Source organism: Spodoptera frugiperda, chromosome 19 (genome assembly GCF_023101765.2).
Source record: "Spodoptera frugiperda isolate SF20-4 chromosome 19, AGI-APGP_CSIRO_Sfru_2.0, whole genome shotgun sequence".
NCBI lineage: Eukaryota > Metazoa > Arthropoda > Insecta > Lepidoptera > Noctuidae > Spodoptera > Spodoptera frugiperda.
The window spans coordinates 7873273-7888319 of record NC_064230.1 but is presented as its reverse complement, the minus strand read 5'-3'; the positions used below and the strand labels follow the sequence as shown (position 1 = coordinate 7888319).

The window sequence follows — 15047 nt, the reverse complement described above, 5'->3', positions numbered from 1 at the left end:
GTATTCTCCCCATTCCTGTGTGTATTCTCCCCATTCCTGTGTGTATTCTCCCCATTCCTGTGTGTATTCTCCCCATTCCTGTGTGTATTCTCCCCATTCCTGTGTGTATTCTCCCCATTCCTGTGTGTATTCTCCCCATTCCTGTGTGTATTCACCCCATTCCTGTGTGTATTCTCCCCATGCCCGTGTGTATTCACCCCATTCCTGTGCGTATTCTCCCCATTCCTGTGTGTATTCTCCCCATTCCTGTGTGTATTCTCCCCATGCCCGTGTGTATTCACCCCATTCCTGTGTGTATTATCTCTATTCCTGTGTGTATTCTCTCTATTCCTGTGTGTATTCTCTCTATTCCCATGTGTCTCCCTCCATTCCTGTGTGTATTCGCCCCATTCCTGTGTGTATTCTCTCTATTCCTGTGTGTATTCACCCCATTCCTGTGTGTATTCTCCCCATTCTTGTATAATGATTGCACTAGCAACGGCTAGCGCGGCTACCGCGCAGCGTGCAGCGGGTTCGATTCCCGCACGGAGCAACTCTTTTTGTGATCCACAATTTGTTGTTTCGGGTCTGGGTGTCATGTGTATGTGAATTTGTATATTTGTAAATGCACCCACGACACGGAAGTAAAGCCTAATGTGAGGCAACGTTTTTTAAAAATAAATAATTTTATATATGTACCTACTTGTCTATATTTTTGATCGTTTTGGTGATAGAGAGAATAAAGGATAAAGAAAAACATTATATAAAAAATATATTATCTTTATTTGAAATCACACTTAATAAATAATACAATTATGATAAATATTATGTAATAAAAAACTGGACGGCATACAACACATATTTTATAAGTAGTTGATATAAAAAAATATGGAATGTTTGTATTAATGCAATGTATTGTACTCATGATTACATACAACTTTTCCAAAGAAGCTTTTTTTGTATATTCATTAGTTTTATTTTTGTCACAATAACAAACAACAAAATTTCATTAGCACGCGCGCGTAAAGTTCCTAAATATCTACCTAGTTACTAGTCTTCCGGTAACGCGGGCGCCTCGCTGCTAACAGCTGATCATGCGACAGTCGTCTTTTTACCTATTGTGATAAAACTAATGAGTATACAAAAAAAGTTTCTTCGGGAAAGTTGTTTGTAATCATGAGTACAATCACGTGTTTAAATATCGTTCACTAATTACCGGTCACCCTATATAACAAATTAATAGTAATCTGGGACTGGAGCGCACGCAATCTTCACAAAGTCTTCATAACGCACAGTTCCGCTGTTGGTCACATTGGCTTCCCTGAATATATTGTCCACCTGAAGGAAATAAATATGTATAAGCATATTAACATACATAGTTCATGAAAATCCAATATTGGACTACAAAACTAGTGTGGGCTCGCCATGCTTCGGCACTGCTGGACCGGGTCGACCGGAGTGATACCACAGCCGAGCAGAAACAAGATAACAATACTTAGATAAGACGAATCAAAGTTTAGGATTAGGAGTGAATACGTCATTTCTACGTATAAAACGTACCTAGAAGTGACGTTACGCGATATTTGAAATCAATTTGTTTCCGTAAGAAAATAAAAAATACGTGTGTAATGTTTTAAAATAATCTACTAGACGGACATTAAAATAAAAATTAGTCATCTTCCCTATTAGGACCTCACGCTGCTTTTAAACGCACCCACGACACAGGAGAAAATAATGTGCGGCAACGTTTAAAAAAAAATGGAAAAACTGATATGGTTCAACTATAGTAATCTCACCTCTCTAGCGGACAGGCCTTCGCCCCAGTTCTGCAGCAGATTACGGAGCTGCTTGGCTGGTATTACACCAGACTTGTCTGTGTCACCGGCTTTGAAGGCATTCACCACCTAACGAAAGATTGACATAAAATAAATAAATAAATAATTGTTATAATTTTCTGAAGTAATGTTTGTGCTTGTCAGTGCACCAGTCTTATCGGAGAATTAGGTTTCTTACAGACAATCTTTGGATGGAACCAGGTAATCTGGAGTCGGGAAAAATGGGGTTACTAATTAATATGTGTGTGCGTTTGCGAGTGTGTGTATATGCGCGTGCGTTTGTGTATGTTTGTGTCTGTGCGTGCGTGTGTATGAATGTACGTGCGTGCGTCTGTGTTTGTGTGCGCGCGCGTGTTTGCGTGCGCATGTGATTTGTATGCGACAATAATTACCTCATTAGGCAAATTTTCAGCACGGGAATGTATGTGCATCACCTCCAAAAAGTCAGCGAAAGACATCTTGCCTCCTTTACCTTTCAGGTATCCTGTAAAACATAGGTATTTAAAGAATATTCATCGTCAGCATCACCAACAGCCTATAAGTGGCCACTGCTAACCAAAGCAGTCTTCTCACATGGAAAAGATTTGAGCATTAATCAACAAGATTGCTCAATGCAAGTTGGCGATTTCAAACTTATAATTAGCAATTATACGCCTGGGTTTCCTCACAATGTTTTCCTTCAACATTTGTCAGTGGTGTCTAATTAATCTCCAAAAGCACTACAACTTAGTAAAAGTTTTGTACTTGCTGTAAATAGGTTTTAAATCCGCATTCTCATGAATGACAAGGGGGCACTTAAACTGCCGGGGCATTTCGACATTTAGATAATATTAAAACTCAGTTATAGGTAAGTGCTTATTATTATTATTTACGTTAGTTCTCCACGGACTCTTGGTTCGTACCATTGTCATATATTTTTTATACATTAAATTGATATATTTAATTAAATATTATTACAGACTACCTAATTAAACATTTTTTTTTCTTATACAATGTATAACAAGTTGATATAACAATGTTATGTAGTTACCAGCCAACTCCTGTATAGTAGGGCTCATCCCCAAGGACCTCATGACCACTGTCAGCTCATCCAGCGATGTGATCTGCCCCGACCGGGCAAACAGGTAGAAACATTCACGGAATTCTGGAAATATTTTAAATAGTTATGATTTATATGAAATCATTATTATAGTAACTATCATGAGACTTTTCTCCATTAATGTATGTGAGTAAACTATGTTTTTTTAATTAATGATTTCATATTATGGTCATGTGTTGAATGAATATATAAATATAATATAATATATATAAATATAATATATGTATATTTTTTTCTATATATTTTGTTTTCCGCAGCCTCGAGACTTTGGCATACTATTACATTACTTGTTACATTTGTATCTAAGTTTAACTTAACACGTGAACGCAAACGACGAAAGTTTACGCATAACAAATAAAGTTTCTTTAAAACTTTCTAAAGTTTTATGATACCGTTAGTTGCGATAAAAACAAACATTAAGTAAACTAAGTTTTACATAATATTTTCACAATTCTAATAGGAAATATCTTATAAGAATGTATATTTCTTATCCTTTTGTTTCAAAAATATATACATTCTTTGTTAAAATCGCTAAATTATCGTAAAATCTTATCTCTAGATAAGTAAAGCGTACCATCAATATCCTGTTCCTTGAAATAACGGGCCTGGAACAAACAAATTAAGCGTTATTACGAGAGATTATTTAATATAGATTCCAAATAAATACATTTACATACCATTTTAATTAGTTTTTTGGAAAAGAAAGCGAAAATACAATAAGAAAACAAATTAGGACACTTAAAATTGCCCGTTTGACAGATTTATTACTTTCCGTCAATGTCAAAAAAGGATTGCTGCGTTCCATACCTTCAGTTCAGTAAAATCCATATATTTAACATTAAAGCTTGTGAAATACTTTCAGTGGTTCATGTTAGCACGTTCATTCATGTTTTTAAACAGATTTGTCTTAAATCTTTTTATTAGTAATGCAAGCAGAAAAGTAGAAGTATTAGATATTAATACATTAATGTTATATCTCTTTAGATTTATAATAAAAATCTTGAAAATACTTATTAATTTGACAGAGGCAAAAAGACTTGTACCCAAACTACCCAATATTTTTACCTAATCTGTGATCCAACATGGGTGACCAATCAGCTGACATTTCTGAAGGCATATTTTTCCATGGTGTAATTATCTAAATTGGGTAAATTATTACATAAAACCTGCTCCGAGACAGTTTTCAGTGATAAACTCGTTATTCAAGTGAATAATTAATCATCATCTGTTATGGATATCGAAATCAGAGTTGCGTGAGTACTTATATGATAATCTTGAGAATTTGATTTTAATTTCCGCATTTCTTACGATCTTACCTTGTACTTGATTTAGATAAGACTACTATATGTGTCCTTTGACCGCCACTGAGGTTTTACACACTATTTATGAGAGAAAATGAGCTTGAAGTGTAAAATTATCGATTTATTTTAATACATACATTTTCAATGCCATTCCATGCTTGTATTACGTATACGGGCTAAATAGGCGGAAATTGTAAATCACGACCTTAATATTTTCTATTTGTTCCCGTTTTTATTACTTAAATTAGCTATTTTTAACATAATTCTGTAAAATTTGTAACTATTTTACTTCTTTAGTAAATAGGTACATGTTTTTAAAAACTTCAGTTTTATTCTTAAAAAAAAAGTTTACGCAAACACTTTGGCATTGAATGATTGTACCATAAATTATTTTAAAAAAGTTGTTATTTATGTTTAAAAATATTGCATGTGGGTTGCATTATTTCAATAAGTTTATTGGAAACATTCTTACCATTTAGTATTATTCTGATGTAATTATTACATTTCATTACTTACTTTAAAAACAATAATATACTTAACTTTGTTTCTCTATTTTGTATTATCTCTATACAAAACTCTTACATTTTAAAATATTCTTTAATAACATAAATAGAAAAAAAACAAGGCTTATATTTTTTATTTATTTTGTCCCACAATCAGATAGTCACAGCTTTAAATAAAATAAATATAAATTGTATTTCTACTTAGAATAGTTAATATACAATGATAAATATTATAATGTTAATGTATTTTTAATTTATGTTAATAAATACACTTTGTTATGTTATTATAACTTCATAACTACAATCAATAAAATAATCTGTTGGTACTCTCTGACGAGCCATAAGAGAATAATAATATTTACATATACCTACCACAGAGTAAACATAAATAGAGGAGTGAATTGGTACAGGAATGGGGTGAAATTATGTTAGGACATCATCCCAACATTTATTCACCCCGTTTCTATAACTTTACTAAGAGTTTTCTTTATGTTTAAATTAATCAAAATGAGAGTATATTTCTGATTGACCGGTTCGAAGAAACCAACCAATCATAGCACCTATCTATTCACTCCTTGATTTCTTTCATTCCATATTGCAGTATATTGCATGAGAATAACAATGTTATTTATAACTAATTGATAACAATAGGTGATGTAAGGAGTGAGTAATTTGTAACACCTCTGCTTATGTCCTAAACAACAAACAAAGTTAACACATACTGTTTGTTTTTTAATAGATACTAAATTTAGAAATTCTAGAAAAAAGTAGCCTATGAGTAATATTTTGTACCTATGTATAATTTGATCTGGTAATAGTGACATAACCGTTCTACGATCTAGACTTAGTTAATGAGTCAATTTCATTTACGTAGTGTATAATAATTATTATTTATGATTATCTGAGTGTAAATTAGATAATAAGGTACGATGGGGTTGACGTATCGGCGTATCCATTTGGACATCCAATTGGATGAATCCATTTGTCAAATAAAAAATATATAATTTGGATTCTAACTTTTTTTATTAACTAAAAATTATAGTTTTCTCATTTCGTTTCGAGTCACAGTACTGACGTCCCGCAGCCAACAGTACCCATAATACGAGTTTATTTTAAATTTAAAGTAATTGGAACGAGAGCATGTTAGGCCCCCTGATTGGCCGGTGCGAATGAACCAATCAATCAGAGCGCTGAACGCCCTCTCGTTGTAAAGAGTGAGCTACTTGTAACACCTCTGCTTATGTACAAAACAAAGAACAAAATATACTGTTTGTTTTGTAAAGTAAAAAAAAGGGTATTTTTATTTGAGCCGGCCAATTACAACGCCGGAAGCGCTCTCGCTTCGATTACTTTAAACGTAAAGCAAACCTGTACTAAGGGTACATAATATAATTTTAGTGATAACTCTATATTATTATGTTGATAACAACAACAGGAGGGCTGCGTTTGATGCAATAAATATTGACAATACATAATGAAGCAATAATAAGTTTATTTATAAACGTGAACGATATTTTGTAAACAACTTCACTCCTTACATTCTAACAACAAGATCTATCTAAATTAATAATTATCTTATCGGTTTACTCACGCAGCTATCTACCTATTTAGGACCCACTCGTTCCGTGAAAGGAAAAGAACTAACAATAATTTTAAATATGTCAATGGGTTGATTTCTAAAAGCATCGACACCCATCTTAGGACGCTAGCGTTATCCGGAGCTGCGGTTTAAAAACGGGCTCCGACTCGAAAAGCAGGAGTAGGAACGGGGTGGATTTTAGTCATAGTGACCTCTCGCCTCCCTAAAGCGAGAGAGAGAAATAATTGGATGATTTTCCCCCCTTAAAAATAGAAGCTGGCGTTAGGTAGATGGATGAAGGGCCTGATACAGAAGGCAGTACTCCTCGAAACAGCACGTATTCTGAGGAGGTTTCTGTCTGATGAGCCCTAACCACCGGTAGCTTGGACCATGCTCCCGCTACTGGTCGGAAATATTATTATATTTACTTGCGTTACGTAATACTTGAACGCCCCTCACAAGAAGAGAGAAGCGATTGGATGATATTCCCCTCTCATAAAAATAAATAATAAATAAATATATATCTAAATGTTGTTTTTTTTCATTTGTTACAGATCCTGCATGCAGTCCAGACAATCAGAATAAACAAACCATGGAAGAACCTATAAGTGAAACCATAGAAAACCATTTGGACGCAAACAAAATCACTTAGTAACAAACTAAACTAAAACTAAACAAAACTAAAAACTAAAATATAGCAAAATTTAACAAAACCAGAGATCTAGTCTCTATAGAGAAATATAAAATATAAAAATTAATAGTGCAATTAATATAAAAATAGAGAAAGATTTAAATTATAAAAAAAGATTATATTTATTAACTTTTTTATTTTGTTAGTAATTTTTTTTTCGCCGTTCATAAGTCAATGTTGTTGTTGTAAAAAAATAAAAGTATAAATAGTTGCTAGTTGTAAAAATTGACAAGTAGTTGACACATAATTCCATTCTATTTTTAAATAATTAAAAAAAATAATAGTTTGACTATTACAAATGGTTACCAAAGAGTTTATATATATAGAGTTTAAATAAGTTTTATGAGTTGGGGGTGTTAAAGGGGTGAATGAACTTTGGGCATAGAGAATTTAAAATGGCCGCCACAATGGTTGAGACGCCCCCTCCTCAGCTGATTACTACGATAGAATGGAGTATGATGGACAAAACTAAGTTTTTTCCATTATATACTCTAAGCAGTTTTACAGGTAAGAAAATATAATTACATGTCTTTTACGCAACGTCACGCCTTTTATCCCCGAAGGGGTAGACAGAGGTGCACATTACGGCACGTAATGCCGCTATACAATGTACACCCACTTTTCACAATTTGTGTTATAAGTCCCATGTAATAAGGGGTGAGCCTATAATTCCAGGCTCCATGTTACTACTGAGAAATTTTCGAAATACCGACAAAGTCCCAGCAATACTTCGCCCGACCAGGGAATCGAACCCGAGACCCCTTGCCCGGCAGTTGCACTTGCGAACACTCGATCAATGAGGCAGTCATTGTTATGCCTTTAGGCTTCTTTTTAGACAATTATACATACATACATACTCTCGAAAAACATAACCCTCCTTCTGGCGCAGTCGGGTAAAATATTTGGTTCTAACGCCTGCTCTATGCTCTAGACATGTCTAATTTTATTTTATCTTCCATTAACGATAAGATAATGGTTGAATAATCGGTATAAAGTGGGCTGATAAGTTATACATTATTTTTAATCTTTGCTACGTCTACTATCTATAAATCACTGAGGCATATAAGCATAAGAATAGGGTAGATGACTAATTTCTATTTTAACGTCCATCTTGTAGATTATTTTAAAACATTACACACGTATTTTTTATTTTCTTACGGAAACAAATACTTTCGAAGATATATCGATTTGAAATATTGCGTGACGTCACTTCTAGGTACGTTTTATACATACAAATGACGTATTCACTCCCACTCCTTAACTTTGATTCGTTTTATCTAAGTATTGTTATCTTAAATGAAAATAAAAACATACGTGTCTAATATTTTTTCATTACCTAACTGACGGACTAAATAGATTTTTAATTTTCATACCCTGTCATCATCCCTATTGAAGAGCCGCGTGTCGCGTGTCGCGTGTGACATAATATACTTGAAATGAAATGAAAAATATTTATTAGTTCATAAAGGATTGTACAGGAAAGAGTGATTGGAGCCTCCCGTTAAGCATAGAACGCCTGTATTGGGAGACACCGTTCTTCCATAACTTATTAATATTATGCTTAGTACTTACTTAGTGCTTAATACTTATCTAATACTAGCTACTTCCGCGCGGTTTCACCCGCTCTGCTCGGTTCCTATTAATCGTGGCGTGATGTTTTATAACCTTCCTCGATAAATGCGCTATCCAACACAAAAAGAATTATTTAAATCGGACCAGTAGTTCCTGAGATTAGCGCGTTCAAACAAACAAACAAACAATCAAACAAACTCTTCAGCTTTATAATATTAGTAAGTATAGTATATATATGTTTCTCTATATTTCCAGTAAGATGCGCGCTATACCCACTAACTTTAATAAAAACACAAATCCAAGTGCAGAGAAAGAAAGAGGCATACAGTGGTGTAGCTGACGCTATATCTAAGATATACAGGAATGAAGGCGTGCCGGGACTCTATCGAGGGTTCTGGCTCTCCAGTGTAAGTATTTTTTATGGTACACGGACGGATTACCTGATGGTAAGCAATCGCCACCGCCCATGAACACTTGAAACACCAGGGGTGCTAATTATTATGTTATATCGGCTTACTCACGTAATGTTTTGACGAGGAACTCGACTAGTTTCCAGGACCTGGACCAGGGGTGTTTTAAATGCGTTGCCGTCCTTTTGGGAGCTAGGAATTTAAGGGTTGTTGGGGAATCGGGAATTGTGCCTCCCGTAACCTCACTCACACAACGAAACACAACGCAGACGTTGTTTCACGTCGGTTTTCTGCTCGGCCGTGGTAACACTCCGGTCGAGCCGGCCCATTCGTGCCGAAGCATGGCTCTCTCACACTTTAAATGTGAAATTTTAATATGTGTAAAGATGTGTATCTTATACTATTTCCTCTCCAGTTTCAGATAATATCAGGAATTTTCTACATAACTACGTATGAAGGCGTGCGATATGAACTCGGGAAGTATGATGTCAGTCCTAAAGTCAAGGTACGTACCTAATGTTACTAGCTTCTGCCAAAGGCTTCCCCTCAGGGGAGCCAGCAGCTTCCCCCTACTAACAGGAACGCGGGCGCACGATTTACTAGAGCGTCGTAGGTACCTACTGAATTTTGAATATAAGAACTATATGGTCAAAGAAAGAAAAAAGGGTTTAGTGACATTTTCCTCATGAGAAATCCCTTCATGGGCTCTCCTACTACAATGTCAAATCTCATACCCTGTCTGTATACCAAATTACATCGAATTCCGTTCAGTAGTTTCACCGTGATTGATGGACAAACAAACTTTTACATTTATAATTTTATTACTGTGATTGTCCTATTTTTTGTAGGTATTTGATTTTTTGCTCAATGTCACGATGGATATCGTTTTTTCGTCACCAGATGGCGCGAATGTAGCAAAAGATTTTTCTGTCCAATAACAGCAGCTGTAAAATATTGATTGTCCAATGGTGTGACACAGCTAATTCCCTTCAGTATTTATTTTTGATTAAAATTTTAATTCACCTAAAAAATCACGGTTTACTCACTTAAATTAATTGAGAAAAGCTTTACTAATTAAGTAATTAGTAAAGCTGTCATGATGGAGAGTCCCTCTGTTACTCGAAACCGCTAGAGCTTTTCTCCATTAATGTTGAGTAAACAGTGATTTTTAGTTAGCTTATACTTATTTACTTATCTTGTTTTTTATTAATGTTGGTGTTTATTCCGTTGACGTGCCTTATAATAATAAATAAATAAATAAACTTAGTATGTCTCACTATGTGATAGTTATTATAATTAAAATTGTATTTATTTCCAGTCGTTTATAGGCGGTGGTTGTGCGTCGATAGTTGGTCAGACCATTATCGTACCATTTGATGTACTCAGCCAACATCTTATGGTCTTAGGCCTCGTGAAAGGAAGAGGCAATGCTAGGAATCCAGTGAGTATATCTTTACCCTTTTTTTTATAGTATAAGCCGGTAAACGAGCAGACGGATCACCTGATAGTAAGCAATCGCCGCCGTCCATGGACACCCAAGGAGTTATAAGTCTATTACCGGTCTTTTAGGCTGCTTTTCCACCAAAAATGTGCTATGTAGCTATGCTACTAAGATGTAATAGCTAAGATGTGAAACTATGTGACCGTTTCCATTGATACTAAGCTATGTAGCTGTGCGAGGAAGATATACAGGTCGTGTATGCGATGTATTGATAGTAGGCAAGCCATCCATAGGACGCATCCATAGCACGTATCTTTCTATATAAAAAACATAGCTTAGCTGAGACCGTTTCCACCAGTGCTTCTGCAGTGTGGCCGGCGTGAACGAACCTATCATTCGGAGCGACGAACGCGCTCTCACTTCGATCTCGTTATACGTAAAAGAACCTCCTACTAAGTCCATTACATTTTTCATGAGTATATTTTTCTGCCTCGTTGACCGAGTGGTATTAAGTGCGACAAGGGGTCTCGGGTTCGATTCCTGGGTCGGGCAAAGTACTGCTGGGCTTTTGTCGGTTTTTCGAAAATTTCTCAGTGTTAGCACGGAGTCTGGAAATGTGCCCGGTGTATGGCAATACGCTCACTCCCTAGTACATGGGACTTATAACATAATGACGCTATAACTCCAGAACGCAGGAACCGATTTCCACGGCATTCATTGGAAAGGTCTCGGGCTCCGTGAGGTTTATAGCAAACTAGCTACTTCCGCGCGGTTTCACCCACTCTGCTTGGCTCCTATTGGACATAGCGTGATGTTTTATAGCCTATAGCCTTCCTCGATAAATGCGCTATCCAACACAAAAATAATTATTCAAATCGGACCAGTTGTTCTGGAGATTAGCGCGTTCAAACAAACAAACTCTTCAGCTTTATAATATTAGTATAGATTAAAAATTCCGTTCGCCGGGTTTGCTAGTATATTATAATAATAATATTGTTTTCTATTTCAGCAAATGAACCCGCTCGGCTTAGATCTAGAGAAGCGCATGTCCAAAGCGGCGCTTGCCAAGGAGGTCGCAGTGCGCGTGTATCAGCTGCACGGGCCGCTCGGCTATTACCGCGGCTATACAGCTTCGTTGGCCGCGTATGTACCTAACTCCGCGCTATGGTGGGCGCTGTATACTGCTTATCAAGGTAGGTGTTGGTTTTGAGTATACACGGTGTTACCAAAAGGCGGTATACATATCAATTGCACGGTTTCTAGATAACATAACAAACGATACGGGAAGGGTCTTTTAAACTCATGTTTTCATGGAACCAAGTTATGAATTTTTCAAATCGCGCCGCTACGCGTATCAAAATTAGGTAGACAGGTACTAGGCGATCGGATTGACAGAAGAAATGTTTCGTAATATTATCGAGTGACCCCTGTAGTGTTGTGACACGTTTGTATGATTTAAAATCAAGAACCATGCGTTACCAAGTATTTGGTACATTTTTTTAAAAAATCGTATTTTAAGCTGAAACTTCGTGTAGAGACTATTCAACCTGTATTCTTCAGCGCTCCTTGATGTATATGGGTATTTTGTTACACGTTGTATAAGGTGACCGGTAATTAGTGAACGTTCCTGATATTATCTGAAACTGAAGAGGAAATAGTGCAAGATACAAACTTACAAAAATAATCTCACTCTCATAAATATATATGGGTGACTAGTAATTAGTGAACGATATTTCAACACGTGATTGTACTCGTGATTAGAAATACGTTTCCCAAAGAAACTTCTTTTCTTTAGTCGTTAGTTTTATTTTGTCACATGGAACACGCTGGTAAATGAGCAGATGTTTCAACTGATGGTAAGCAATCGTCGCCGCCCATGAACACTTAAAACACTAGAGGTGTTACAAGTGCGTTGCCGGCCTTTTAGGGGTTAGGAATTTGAGAGTTGTTGGGGAGTCGGGGATTGGTAAGGGTGGGTAATTGGGCCTCCGGTAACCTCACTCACACAACGCAAGCGTTGTTTCACGTCGGTATACTGTGAAGTCGTGGTATCACTCCAGTCGAGCCGAAGCATGGCGGTGTTTGAAAAGTATCTGCCACGGCTTTAATGGGAAGTAGTGTTGTGTTTGAAGACTACAATAGTAAATATAAATTATTGATAATGAGGATTTATTTCTTCATACAGAAAATCTACGTATGAGTTCATTATGAAAGAGCTATCTCTTTCACTGTCTCTGTCGCTTCGTCAATGAAAACAATTGTTGAATATCGTAGGCACTATAATATCACTTTACATAATTGTTGAATTACAGATGAGCTCCTAAAAATAGCTCCGTCGTGGGTATCGACGCTGCTGATCCAGTGCGCAGCCGGGACACTGGGCGGGTTCACCACGACCTTCCTAACCAATCCATTGGATATAGTACGCGCTAGGTTACAGGTAAATACACTTTCATTATAGGCTCTAGATAAACTAGTTTTTTTATTGTATAAGCCGATAAACGAGCAGACGGATCACCTGATGGTAAGCAATCGCCGCCGCCCATGGACACTTGAAACACCAGTGCTAGGAATTTAAGGGTTGTTGGGGAATCGGGGATTGGGAAGGGGGTACGAACTGGGCCTCTGGTAACCTCACTCACACAGCGCAAGCGTTGTTTCACGTCGGTTTCCTGTGAGGCCGTGGTATCATTGCCGAGCCGGCACACATTGCTGAAGCATGGCAAGCCCACACTTTAATATTCACACCTCTTCTCACACGGAGAAGGTTTGAGCATAAATCACCACGCTTGCTCAATGCGGGTTGGCAATTTCAAACTTTAGAAGTGGCCTTTGGTCAGCAGTAAACACTTATAGGCTGATGATGTGATGTGTTTGTGCTAATGACTAACATACTTCTCCACAGGTCGAAGGAGTAGGCACGATGAAGCAAATATTCAAGACGCTATGGGCAGAGGAGGGTCTAGTAGGCCTGTACTTCAAGGGTCTGTCAGCGCGGCTGCTGCAGTCAGCCTGCTTCTCATTCAGCATCATCCTCGGGTACGAGAGCATCAAGAGAGTCGCGCTCAGCGACGAGTTCAAGCCGAGAGTGCGTTGGTGACGATAATAAATACCTTACGTATACGTTTTGGGTTTTATTTCGGTTTTACAGATTGACTTAACTGCGATTACATACTGTCCAAGACATTTACAGAATGACATGGTACTATTACAGATTCTCTATTTCATTTTACTAAACACTGCATGGACATTAAAGACTGTATGAATGATCATCACAGAATATGCGACCATTATAGAATTTTTGGTTGCATTGCATATGTACAAATATAATGACTCAGCTTGGAGTTTCATGCTCACTCAAAGGTCTTATGGTAGTGGCACGGGCATTGGTCACTCGATTCCCTGGAATATGGTTGAGTTGGGCAGAGGAGGGTCTAGTAGGACTGTACTTCAAGGGTCTGTCAGCGCGGCTGCTGCAGTCAGCCTGCTTCTCATTCAGCATCATCCTCGGGTACGAGAGCATCAAGAGAGTCGCGCTCAGCGACGAGTTCAAGCCGAGAGTGCGTTGGTGACGATAATAAATACCTTACGTATATGTTTTGGGTTTTATTTCGGTTTTACAGATTGATATGATTTTTACAGACTGTCAAAGACTATTACAGACTATCAAAGACATTTACAGAATGTCACGCGTATAATTACAGGTTGTCTACTTTATTTTACTAAACACTGTGTGAATGATCATCACAGAATATGCGACTATTATAGAATTTTTTGTTGCATTGCATATATTATGTACAAATATAATGACTCAGCTTGGACTTTTATGCTCACTCAAAAGTCTTATGGTAGTGGCACGGGCATTGGGTCACTCGATTCCCTGGAATATGGTTGAGTTGGGCAGAGGAGGGTCTAGTAGGACTGTACTTCAAGGGCCTGTCAGCGCGGCTGCTGCAGTCAGCCTGCTTCTCATTCAGCATCATCCTCGGGTACGAGAGCATCAAGAGAGTCGCGCTCAGCGACGAGTTCAAGCCGAGAGTGCGTTGGTGACGATAATAAATACCTTACGTATATGTTTTGGGTTTTATTTCGGTTTTACAGATTGATATGATTTTTACAGACTGTCAAAGACTATTACAGACTATCAAAGACATTTACAGAATGTCACGCGTATAATTACAGGTTGTCTACTTTATTTTACTAAACACTGTGTGAATGATCATCACAGAATATGCGACTATTATAGAATTTTTTGTTGCATTGCATATATTATGTACAAATATAATGACTCAGCTTGGACTTTTATGCTCACTCAAAAGTCTTATGGTAGTGGCACGGGCATTGGGTCACTCGATTCCCTGGAATATGGTTGAGTTGGGCAGAGGAGGGTCTAGTAGGACTGTACTTCAAGGGCCTGTCAGCGCGGCTGCTGCAGTCAGCCTGCTTCTCATTCAGCATCATCCTCGGGTACGAGAGCATCAAGAGAGTCGCGCTCAGCGACGAGTTCAAGCCGAGAGTGCGTTGGTGACGATAATAAATACCTTACGTATATGTCTTGAGGTTTTATTTCGGTTTTACAGATTGGTGTGATTATTACAGACTGTCAATGACGATTACAGACTGTCAAAGACTACAGG

At 37.2% G+C, this 15047-nt stretch overlaps 2 protein-coding genes across 4 annotated transcripts; one reads left to right on the top strand and one right to left on the bottom strand.

The window, feature by feature from the left end:
* Positions 1-738: 738 nt before the first annotated feature.
* LOC118281029 (calmodulin-like protein 4) lies at positions 739-3703 on the bottom strand. The gene is made up of 6 exons (XM_035601459.2): positions 3591-3703; positions 3488-3518; positions 2845-2958; positions 2207-2298; positions 1776-1883; positions 739-1317 (listed from the first exon to the last, which is right to left on the bottom strand). The coding sequence occupies exons 1-6, from the start codon at positions 3591-3593 to the stop codon at positions 1216-1218; spliced, it is 450 nt and encodes a 149-aa protein (XP_035457352.1). The 5' UTR covers positions 3594-3703; the 3' UTR covers positions 739-1215.
* Positions 3704-3975: 272 nt separating this feature from the next.
* LOC118281183 (solute carrier family 25 member 44) lies at positions 3976-14961 on the top strand. Of its 3 annotated transcripts, none has more exons than XM_050700763.1 (9): positions 3976-4166; positions 6851-7494; positions 8815-8966; positions 9385-9474; positions 10288-10410; positions 11420-11603; positions 12723-12850; positions 13316-13379; positions 14808-14961. In XM_050700763.1, exons 2-9 carry the CDS (start codon positions 7356-7358, stop codon positions 14936-14938), a joined length of 1011 nt encoding a protein of 336 aa, XP_050556720.1. In that variant the 5' UTR covers positions 3976-4166; positions 6851-7355; the 3' UTR covers positions 14939-14961. The 3 variants fall into 3 exon arrangements, with proteins under 3 accessions (XP_050556720.1, XP_050556719.1, XP_035457630.1); XM_050700762.1 differs by lacking the exon at positions 14808-14961 and adding an exon at positions 14330-14483; XM_035601737.2 differs by lacking the exon at positions 14808-14961 and having other exon boundaries at positions 13316-14005.
* The last annotated feature ends 86 nt before the right edge of the window (positions 14962-15047 follow it).